General features: G+C 41.9%; 1 protein-coding gene across 5 annotated transcripts in view; it reads right to left on the minus strand.

The window, feature by feature from the left end:
• Positions 1-1,038: 1,038 nt before the first annotated feature.
• Positions 1,039-12,471, minus strand: part of LCA5L (lebercilin LCA5 like) — a 185,031-nt gene continuing 173,598 nt past the window's right edge. For 3 of the 5 annotated variants that reach the window (XM_063956578.1, XM_063956577.1, XM_063956581.1), the window contains one exon: positions 1,040-2,004. In XM_063956578.1, coding sequence (XP_063812648.1) covers positions 1,472-2,004 — 533 coding nt within the window. In that variant the 3' untranslated portion in view covers positions 1,040-1,471. Of the gene's footprint in view, positions 2,005-12,471 lie in introns of all 5 variants that reach the window. The other 2 variants (XM_063956580.1, XM_063956579.1) reach the window with 2 other exon arrangements.

Consider the following 12,471-nt stretch of genomic DNA (forward strand, 5'->3'; position numbering starts at 1 on the left):
AGTAGAGTATATAGGGAGTGAGAGGGTTACCTAGGATGAAGATACAGACACATGAGGAAAGTGACAGAAAAGGAAACAGAAGGGACACATGGAAGACATAAGAGAGGTGAGACAAGGTTGTTTAACATATCCTGATACATTGTGCACCACATCTAAAATGTTGTGTGTGTGTGAGTGTGGGGGGGACTGCTGTGGGCATTGTGTGTGTAAGTGGCACTGCTACTGTGGGCATTGTGTGTGTGTGTGTGTGTGTGTGTGTGTGTGTGTGTGTAAAGTGCACTAATATGTGGGGCAATGTGAATATGATTGTGCTACTGTGAGGTGTTATTTTGAATTGGGGGTACTATTGTGTGGCCACGCCCCTTCCTGGTGAGGCCACACCCCTTTTTGCAACGCGCACGGGTGGTGAAGGAGACTAGTTCTCCCACCTCTCCAGGACCACTTTAAGCCCTGAGAATAGCCCCATTGCCAATGGCATCACTTAAAAACTACTGGATGAATTTAACTATTGTATAGCTTAGTGACCTAGAAAGAAACTGAGGTATGTATGATCTCGATGAGACATCAAGGATTGGAGCAATAAAGGAAAAATCAGATGCTTAACACTCGGCGTACTGGAAGTTTGTGCTCTAATCATGCTTCTGCAGAACTTTACTCCACCCAAGTTATACAACAGAACCTGATTTATACTTAGTGACTGCTCTTCAGAGGAACCTAATTGAGGCAGAGATTCGGGATGTGGCGCAGGTGAGACTGTGTTTATACCACGTAGACCCCTTATCCTCAACAATTTTCCTTCTCAATTCAAGTGCCCGCTGTTTCCTGTAAGCATCTGCTTCACTATGACGATCAACAAGTCTCGGGCAAACGCTCAGGACTGCAGGCGTAGATCTCAGGACCAGCTGCTTCTCCCATGGGCAGCTTTACATGGCTTGCTCACGAGTTATTAGCCCCAAGCAGCTTTTTGTGTTAATCCCTAAAGGAAAAACTGCAAATATTTTTTTACAAAGAAATTTTGTAATCAATGTGTACAATATAAAATATATATCACAATATTAGATGGCACTACTGTCTTTGTAAAATTAGTTCCGCTGAGCAATTACAGACATCTACGTAAGCGAAGACGTGGGCCAACGCTAGTAGTAATAATTACAGGCAAAAACTTATATAACCACAAATTAAATATTCATTACAATTTAAACTGTAAAGTAAGTCAAAGAAAATCAATACAGTAAACAAATAGGCAATACTTGTAATGTGCATTAATTTATCATTAAACATTTTATTTGTTTGTCATAAGTTTAAATGTCAATTATCTATTGTAAAGCATGAATATGTTAGAACATTTTATTAATAAACTCTTTCATAATGAATATGTTTACAGAACCTTTGCAAATTGCATAACGATGACCTGGCTTTATATTTGGACTTTAGCTATTTTCTTGTTTAGGAACCATTACTATACATGAAACTAGTTTTTGAAGCTGTACCTAGGTCCAAAGAGTTCTTCCATCAGCATGTTCTTCTTGTCACGATGGGACATTTCTGCTCTTTTTTCTGTCTTGTCTTCCTTGACGTCATTCCACTTGTTGGCCTTGTTTTTTGAAAAAGAAGGTTCAAGGCCAAGACTTGAGTCACCGTGAAACATAAGATTTCTGCGGACACTACTTACGCTAGAAAGTGGTCCAGTTGCTGGAAGACCTTGGTGGAGGTTTTCAGTAGCTTCAGTGAATTTGTAATTCCTTCTGAGCCTTGGTATGAATGATATAGATTGAAAGGTATCGCCTGATTCTCCTCTTCCCTCTCCTGTTTTAAATTTATTTTCATGAAACAACTCATCGTGCCGGCTGTTCGTACACTGTAGGGGGTCCTGTTGTCCTTTACCCAAAAGCTTGTCTAGTTCCTCTTCTAATGTTTCATTTTCAAAATACTGCTCCGTTTTCCCTGAATCGGTTTCCAATAAGCAACTTTCTTCTGTCTGCTGGACGTCATGTGTCGAGGTGTCTGAAAAATTACAAAACAATCTCTAGTATCACAAGAGAGCAACACTACTGCAACTTTCATGTACATGTGAGAAAATGCAGGTGTACCAACCACCATTTGACCATTTTGCACATTTACAGGTCCATACGTCACTTCTGCTATTGCTATTTGTGGGATTGGGGTCTGCAATAGGACTGTGTGGCAACAATAAAAACATGTTTTAAAATCTCTATTTACATGTTATTGAAAGTGATTCGCATCCAAACATTTTTTTTTGTCCAATCTTTTTGTCTAATGCTTTCACCACTGTCGAGTTTTTCCGCACAAAACCGCTAAGAAATTGTCGGGTTTTTTTTATTACTTCATAAAGTTTAAAAAGTGTTTCTAAGAAAATCTTAAAATATTTTCTTGAAATGCAAAAAATAGCTAAGTGGTGTTTTGCACCCCCCCCCAATCTCCTCCCCCCCCCCCCTCCGATGTCCATAGGCCCACATTATAAAATAACCTTCCATCCCCCATTGGCAATAGACCCCCCCAGTGGTCTTAAATCAACATAATAGTACCCCCCACACCATCTTAGTAGTAAAAACATAAATACGTTTTATAAACCGAACCCCCAGTAAAAAATTTTTTACCCCCCACAATACCCTGTGACCAGGGTATATAATTTTTTTATTATATTCCACCCCCTCACTCTTGCCTCAGTATATTTTAAATATTTAACTTTATCTCCCCCCTCACCCACCCACAATGGTCAAAGTTTTCTCCCTGGGTGTTACCTCACCCCAACTCCCCATGCGCATATACACCCCCACGCATTTCCCCATGCAGAGCACTGTGGAGTGTGTGCAATGGGGACTGATGATCCCCTGCTGCACCTGATCTCCGCACATGCAGTGATCAGCTAAACTGCGCAGGGAGAGGAATGAAGTTCCCCGCACGTGAATGCCGCACGGCATTCTGGGGCACGGTTCCGGCAGTGATGTCATTGATCAGGGACCGCTGCATCACTGCTGAGTCCTCCCACACTAAAGAAGCAGCGGACGCCGCGGGACAGTAGGTAGCATGTGATGCGACCAAGCCAGGAATTTATTTAATAAAAAATGCTTGTTATAGAATGTTCACTAGTTTCTATGAAGAGGCTAAAGTGGACCGTACAACTTATGAGTTGGAAATAGATGTTGGGCACAGATGGAACACGCTGACAAAAAATCTTTGACAATTATGACCACCAAAAATTTCTGGAGCCTCGTTTCAGAGTTTTTCTCACTCTATATGACCAGGGAAATGGAAGGTTGTGCCATGATAAGAGTTTGGAGCATAATCCTGGAGAAGGAGTACAATTCTCTTGAGCAGTAAACTTTGGTAAAACACTCCCAGGTTTCAATATGGGTTTATATTCAATAGTACTCCCTTCATCCAAATGAACGAGAGAGGGCATCATCTTTTCAATTCTTCATCTCAGGATGAAAATAAATACTTAGATTGAAATGATCAAAGAAAAGTGAGCACTGTGCTTGCCAAGGATTTCATCACTGAGAACTTTGTAAATATGATAGCGAGTCACAGTGCGCTGGAGCCTAGCTACTCCTTACTGGGTCCGGTGGCACCAGTCTTCCTTGGGTAGCTGTCAGAGGTGGGTGGCCGTCTTCTGCTGTCCGGCGCCCACACCAATAGTCAGCCTTCTCTCTGTTCCCCAGCGATCGGTGCTGCCGGAGCCAGCTCCTTTGCTTTAGCCACCCTGGATCTCCCCGTTGTTTATATCACTGCCAGCTTGTTAGGGTCACAGCCTGTACTCCAGCTTCTGTTCTGATAGAACTCCCATCTGTGTACTAATCTAGTCCATCTGATAATATTATTCACCTGCTCCCTTTCTACTGCTTCTAGTGATTTCCTGGTTCCGACTTTGGCTATCTCCTGACCTGAGTCTGCATACTGCATTATCTGACTGGTTTTGACCCATTTCTGATGACTATGCTCCAGTATGCCTCAAGGCGAGCAGTCTTGCTGCATGTCTTAAGTTCCTCCAGAGTCCACCAACCCTGTACATTAGTAACCAGTAGAGGGCCACAACCTGCGTACTGAAAGCAGTGAAGCCCAATTCTCATGCAGGGGTATATGCAAATCCTACAAGTATCGCCAGTATCCACACCCGTATCCATACCATCCCAGCGAGAGTTGTGACAACTTAGAGGATAAACTGCACCTTCCAATAAGTGATATTTCAATTTTATAGCCAGAAGCTCCTTGTCTACAATTCCATAGTTCTTTTCAGCTGCCAAGTTTTTTGGGGGAGAAGAACTCACAGGGGTGAAATATTCGAAAGACACGTGACTCAGAAATAACTGTCTGAAACAGAAAATTCACCTGAAGAAAAAAATCTGAAGTACTGTAGTCTCTCGTTGATTTAAAATAGGTGCTGTGAGGAAAGCTTAATTAATAATAATAATAATAATAATAATAATAATAATAATAATAGTAATAATAATAATAATAATAGTAATAATAATAATAATAATAATAATAATAATATTTATATAGCACTTTTCTCCTAATAGGACTCAAAGGCCCAAATGTATTAAGCGTTAACAAGATATAAAGTTGAGATGGATTTACCTAACAATTTCCATAAGCATTTTCCTATCTATAATTTTCTCTTTATAAACACCATGCTCCACAAACTGTTTTTCCTCATAGGTATCCTCTATAAAATGACATCGTCCTTCACTATTCCTGTTATGTATCGCTCTGTACACATTGCAGCCTCATTAATCCACACCCCTCTTATTAACACTCATGAGCTTTTAACCTATCTATGTACACTAACTGTCACATCCTCTACCTGTCACCATAAGAACCTATCACACACCTCCCCCAACTATACCTATCTCTCTCTTCTTCTACTTCTACTAGCTGGTGACATATCCCCAAATCCAGGTCCCATCCACATACCACGCTCACATTCAGCTGATTCACAACGGAATATAAAATCAACAAACCTTATCAACATCACATGTCTCCCATCTACCTCCAAGTCACTAAAATGTGCTTTATGGAATGCACGCTCTGTTTGCAACAAATTAACAGCTATTCATGACCTATTCATAGCAAAAAAATTCAATATGCTGGCTATAACAGAAACCTGGCTCACACAATCAGACACTGCCTCCCCTGCAGCACTGTCACATGGTGGCCTCCACTTCACCCCCCCCCCCCCCCCAGGCCTGGTAACATCAAAGGAGGTGGTGTTGGAATATTACTGTCCAAATCTTACACACACATCGTTTTACCACCTGTTCCCTCACTCACATTTACATCCTTTGAAGTACACTCTATTAGGATTTTCACCCCTTTCTCTCTGCGTGTTGCAGCTATCTATCGCCCACGTGGGCAACCCAAAAAGTTTCTGGAAGATTTTTCTGCTTGGCTCCCTCACTTTCTATCCTCTGACATCTCCACCATCATTATGGGTGATTTCAATCTCTCTATTGACAGTCCACAATCTCCCCATGCCTCTAAACTACTCTCTCTAACCTCCTCTCTTGGCCTCTCCCAATGGACTGACTCCCCTACTCATCAGGAGGGCCACTGCCTTGATCTTGTATTCACCAGACTATGCTCTGTTTCTGAACTCACTAACACTCCTTTCCCTCTCTCAGATCACAACCTTATCACATGCATGCTCTCCTCCATTACTTCAAACTCCATGTCCCTAAAGTCTACAAGGACACCTCTTACCCACAGAAATATTAACGCTATTAATTTTCAACAACTATCTACCTCTCTGCAACCACTGCTCTCACCAATTTCTACATTCACCTCTCCAGAGACTGCTGTGTCACACCTTAACCAAACTCTAGTAACAGCACTTGATGAAGTGGCTTCAGCTACCCATCACACTCCACGTAGACTTAGATGTCAACCGTGGCACTCTAAATACACTAGACACTTACAAAAACTCTCACGTAAAGTTGAACGCCAGTGGCGTAAATCTCGTAGTTCAAGTGACTATCTCACATATAAGACCACCTACCACTCTTATCGTAATGCTCTGGACACTGCCAAACAAACATATTTTCAATCTCTCATCTCTGCTCAAGCCTCTAACCCCAAGCGACTTTTTAATACATTTAAATCACTTCTTGTCCCTCCCTCACCTAACCCACCAGCCACTGTCAGTGCGCAAGATCTTGCTTCCTATTTCAAGGACAAGATTGACAAGATCCGAAATGAAATGGTGTGCTCTTCCACAGCAAGTGACCTGCCCAATTCCCTGCCTGAACCCTCTAACACCTTCTCTTCCTTTGATCCTACAAATGAAGATGAAGTATCTGCACTCTTTTCATCTGCCTACTCTAATACCTCTCCCCTTGACTCTATACCCTCACAAATTAGTAAAGCTCTGTCTACTGTGCTCATCCCAACCTTAACGAAAATCTGTAATCTCTCCCTGTCTACTGGCATCTTTCCTTCTCTATACAAGCATGCAGTGATTACTCCCATTCTGAAAAAACAAAACTCTGACCCGAACTCTCTCTCTAACTACCGTCCCATCTCTCAGCTCCCATGCCCCTCCAAGCTACTGGAGAGACTTGCCTACACTCGCCTCACACACTTTCTTAACTCACACAGCCTACTGGACCCACTTCAGTCAGGATTTCGTGCCCAACACTCCACAGAGACAGCACTGACTAAGGTAGTGAATGATTTGGTCACTGCTAAATCTAAAGGACATTACTCTCTACTTATTCTCCTTGATCTCTCTGCTGCTTTTGACACTGTTGACCACTCTCTTCTCATACAAACACTACAATCCCTAGGTATTCAGGACACAGCCCTTTCTTGGTTCTCATCCTACCTATCTAATCGCTCCTTCAGTGTTCGTTTCTCTGATTCCACCTCTCCTTCGCTACCTCTCGCAGTTGGAGTACCGCAAGGCTCAGTCCTAGGGCCTCTGCTTTTCTCTATCTATACCACATCTCTTGGCAAACTAATCAACTCTTTCAGATTTCAGTACCATCTGTATGCGGATGATACTCAAATCTACCTATCCTCCCCTGATTTGTCACCATCTGTATTGGGACGTGTCACTGAATGCCTTTCTGCCATTTCATCTTGGATGACATCTCGCCACCTCAAACTTAATATTTCCAAAACAGAATTAATTATATTTCCACCGGCCAATAGTAGTTTCCAACCTGATATCTCTATCACTGTTGAGAACTCTGCAATCACCCCTACCCCACAAGCTCGCTGCCTAGGTGTCATTCTTGACTCTGAACTGTCCTTTGTTACCCACATTCAATCTGTCTCAAGATCATGTTACATACATCTAAGAAACATATCCAAAATACGCCCTTATCTTACACAAGACACAGCAAAAACTCTAATCCATGCTCTCATTATCTCCCGCATTGATTATTGTAATAGTCTCCTGACCGGTCTTCCCAAACATAGGCTCTCACCACTACAATCCATTTTGAATGCAGCTGCGAGGCTAATCTTCCTTGCCAGACGTTCATCGTCTGCAGATCCGCTCTGTCAGTCCCTCCATTGGTTACCGGTATTCTACCGTATTAAATATAAAATACTTTTACTCACATACAAGGCTATTAACCAAACTGCACCAACATACATCTCTTCACTCATCTCAAAATATCTCCCTACCCGACCTCTCCGCTCTGCACAAGATCTATGTCTCTCATCCACACGCATTACTTGTTCACACTCAAAATTACAGGACTTTATCCGGGCTTCACCCACTCGGTGGAATGCCCTCCCACGCACAGTAAGACTCGTCTCTAGTCTCCAAACCTTTAAATGTTCCCTGAAAACTCACCTCTTCAGACAAGCCTATCAAATTCCAGACCCACCCACATAACCTTCAGTGCTTCCCTATCTAATTACATACTCTGTAGAGTATTCATAACATCACATATCTTGTCTTTCTTTAGTCTCACACCCTCCTGACACTTGGATAACTTTGTGGGGTATCATCATACAACCCATTAAGAACCTAGCAATCTGGTGGACCATTATGCAATAGGTAGCATCTATCCTTGTGTATCTATGCCTATTTCCCTATAGATTGTAAGCTTGCGAGCAGGGCCTTCCTACCTCTATGTCTGTCTGTTTTTACCCAGTTTTGTTCTATTACTGTTGTTCTAATTGTAAAGCGCAACGGAATATGCTGCGCTATATAAGAAACTGTTAATAAATAAATAAATAAATAAAGAGTGATAAATGACCAGCCAACCAGCTCCTAGCTGTCATTTTTCAAACACAGCCTGTGACATGGCAGTTAGGAAGCTGATTGGCTGGTCATTTATCACTCTTTATCCATCTCAACTTTATCTCTTGTTAAGGCTTAATAAATTTGGGCCAACGTGCTTTACATTTGTCTTTACAGCTCAAAATACAAAACAAGCTTAACAGTAGATATTTGTGAAATGCTGAGTAAATAGATAAGTCTTTAGTCTGTTTTTAGATTTCAAACATGGAAACCTCGGATAACGCTTCAGAAAGCCATATTGTCAGGTTAGCTCCCTTTCAGGTAAAGGCGGCGATGGTTGCTACTATAAAAGAATATCTCATGATGAACTGTCTATAGTAATTGGCAAAGCCAAGGAATCGTTGAGTGGCTTTCAGGCCAGAGGGTTGTGGCCAATCCTGTATAACTTTACTTTATCTGAATCCATATGAAGTCCCAGACCAGATTATCTGTATGTACCCCTGGAAGGGTACAGTTGATTTATTGAAGCACATTTCCAGCTTACAGTAAAGATGTTTTTTTCTAAGATAAGAAAGAACTTCCTGAACATGTTTCTGATGAGAGGAGAGTCTTGAAAAAGAATAGCTCAGAAATGAAGGGAAGGGGATATATGTTCTTGACAGTGATGGTATTGAGCCCTCAGATGTCAATGCAGAGATGAAGTTCTCTGTGTTGTAGATGTGCAAAAAGAAGCCTCCTCCTGCTAAAGAAGACAATTTGCAAATAAAACCACATTCCAAGTGTTCCCTAATGTAATCTGACATAACCTGGCTTTCATGCATGGATAGCAGATATACCCGACCCTTGGAAGGGGTTTACCAAAACTTATTTAATAGCACAGTCTATAGTGTTATGGGGAGGAAGCTTTTCAAATTGTTGCTTGCTGAGCACATCAGCAAAACATATGTTTTGTGGAGGGATAGAGACTTTAGATTGAGCCACAAAAATGTGAGACATAGTACAGGGTATTACATTTTGCAGGCATTGGGAATAGCACGCAGATCTCCATAGATAGACTTTGAATAGTGTTCCAGTCCATTGGAGGAGAATGACACTGAAGCCATGGTAGTCACAAAATAATAGAGTTTATTGCTTGAGGTATTTCTTCTTGATGGAGGGCATCAATTGCATTGGTTCCTCCACTGTCATAGTCGGAGAGGAAGGCCGTTGCCCCAAAGTCACATGCAGATTCTCTTTCTTGAACTCACTCTCTGAAATAAATATATACTTTATTGCAGAGCGAGATTTAATCATTGAGATAGGATAACTCATCCATTATTCTTCCATTAAGACTCTGGGAGAAGGCCTCACCAGAGCTTAGAAGCAAAGATTCAGAATTGCACTCCATATTGTTCTACAGGAGAATGTTCTTGGTGTTCTTGAAGGAGACTAATCTGCTAGGCTCATTGAAAACTTTCTTAAAGGCCTCCAAGTAGGCAGAACAATGTTATATTAGAAGATCATTACGCTCCCCGGAGGGGGAGCCCAGGTGAGTGCCTGACCAGATAAGAGGGAAATAATAAATGCTACTTTTTCAGATCCAAAATTTCCTGGTTGAGGCTCAAAATGTATGATCTGCACTTCTTAGGATCATATATTGGGGTATAGTACTGGTGACCGGCGGTCTCCTGACCGCCGGTCACCTTACCGACGCCGGGATCCCGGCAGCATACCGACGCCGGGATCCCGGCGGGGAGGGGCGAGTGCAGCAAGCCCCTTGCGGGCTCGCTGCGCTCGCCACGCTGCAGGCTCGGTGGCGACCTGCGGTCGCCACGGGTTCTATTCCCACTCTATGGGTGTCGTGGACACCCACGAGTGGAAATAGTCCCTGTTGGTCGGCATGCCGACCATCGGGATAGTGAGCCGTCGGGCTCACGGAGGAGGTCATGTGACTGTCGGTCAGCTGACCGGCGGTCACATGAATACCTCCCATATATTGGGGTATTAGGAAGGCAAGATTTGGACCACCTGATGCAGCTGGTGGCATCAGCATGGGGGTATTAACTTGGTCACGTGCCATTATGGATGGCTGTAAAGCATCCAGGCAATGGGCCAATATGACAATAATTAAAATCTACAAGAAAGGGGGTCATTCCAAGTTGATCGCTAGCTGCCGTTGTTCGCAGCGCAGTGATCAGGCATTTCTGCACATGCGTATGCACTGCAATGCGCACACGCGACGTATGGGTACAAAGTTCTTTGTGGTTTTGCACAGGTTCTAAGCTTTCAGTCGCACAGCACAACGCATGAAGAGGGCGTTTCTGGGTGGTAACTGACCGTTTTCAGAGAGTGCTTAGAAAAACGCAGGACAAGTCGTCCCTCCAACGTTAGAATCAATGCACACGAAGAGTAACTACAGGGCTGGTCTTGTTTTGCACAAAATGTTTTTGCAGGCGCTCTGCTGCACAAGCGTTCACACTTCTGCAAAGCGAAAAGACACTCCCCTGTGGGCGGCGACTATGCGTTTGCACGGCTGCTAAAAACTGCTAGCAAGCGATCAACTCGGAATGACCCCCAAAGTCTATAAGGAGGGGAAGTGAGGCATACCAGTAGCCTAGCAATGAGCAGCCAGTAGATGCGATTAGCAGGGTTTTCTTACACGACTCACATTTGTGTTTTTTTGCTGAGTTGTTCATGTGGACAGATGTAATTTGGAAAAAATATTAGATGTATAAAGATTAATTTATCAGAAAATAAACATCATATGAGAGAAGCTCTAAACAATTTCATTAAAGAATTTGATTCCCCTGTAGCAAAAAATATTTGGCAAACAAGCTCATTTTCAGTTCATTTAGGTATGTAATAATTGGTTGTGTGACCCCCATTGAATAGAGGTGGCAAAAGAGATCAGCTCTTAAGAATGTGTTTGGATATTCACACTAAAGAGAGTAACTCCGAAGGGAGTGAGCTGACTGAATTACTCCATGAGGAAATAAAGCATGCCTATAAATATTTTATAAGTTTTAGCTCCTGTGGGTTTTCAGATGTCATTTCTCATTTTGTTATGAATTAAGGGTAACCTATGGATTTTTCAACCTTTCTCTATCCTTTGTTTGATTTTAAAAATAAAACAGGTGGTGTCTGCCACTGTTAACAAACACAAGAGCAAAAGGCCTTGGGATCACTGGATGAATCAATAGGTCCCGTCGCAATACCCATTAATAGATTTTTACTAGCATTAAAAACCACTTGAAAAAGCATAATTTTAATAATATAACATGTACTACAATGTCAGTTAATTGTAATTGAAATTTCATTGAAATTTATATTTTCCATTTCTGTTGATTTAGGCTAGGAAATTAGATTAAAGAATGGGGGAAACATACCAGGTGGCATTTGTTAAAAATTACTCCTGGCTCAATCCTGGTGAGTTGCAAATTCGCCACAAATTCAATTTAGCAGCTATCTTTAAGATAAGGCCCAGCCAGTCAAGAGTTTCTTCATGATAAGACATGGCCAATTAGTAGTTATCATTTGGATAAGACACAGCCAATTAGGAGCTCTTATTTCTCTGTTTGGATTGACTTCAAAAATAATTTGTACAATTGTTTTTTGTATTTCATAGTTTATCATTCAAACAAAAATTTCAACCCTAATTTTAACTATTTTAAGCAATTCCACGGATGGTTTCATGGATAGCATTACTGCCTCACAGCACTGAGGTCATGGGTTTGAATCCACAGCCCTAACTGTGTGGAGTTTGTATATTCTCCCTGTGATTGCACAGGTTTCCTCCTGGTAGGTTAGTTGACTCCTGACAAAAAAAGATCCCTAGTGTGTGTGTGTGCATGTACATATAGTGCATTCAGAAAGTATTCACAGCGCTTTACTTTTTCCACATTTTGTTATGTTACAGCCTTAATCCAAAATGGAATACATTTATTTTTTCCCTCAAAATCTACACACAATACCCCATAATGACAACGTGAAAAAAGTTTTGTTGAGATTTTTGCACATTTATTAAAAATAAAAAAACTAAGAAATCACATGTACATAAGTATTCACAGCCTTTGCTCAATACTTTGTTGATGCACCTTTGGCAGCAATTACAGCCTCAAGTGTTTTTGAATATGATGCCACAAGCTTGGCACACCTATCTTTGGGCAGTTTTGCCCATTCCTCTTTGAGGCACATCTCAAGCTCCATCAAGTTGGATGAGAAGCGTCTGCTGTGCACAGCCATTTTCAGATTTCTCCAGAGATGTTCAATCGGATTCA

Source organism: Pseudophryne corroboree, chromosome 2 (genome assembly GCF_028390025.1).
Source record: "Pseudophryne corroboree isolate aPseCor3 chromosome 2, aPseCor3.hap2, whole genome shotgun sequence".
NCBI classification, from domain to species: domain Eukaryota; kingdom Metazoa; phylum Chordata; class Amphibia; order Anura; family Myobatrachidae; genus Pseudophryne; species Pseudophryne corroboree.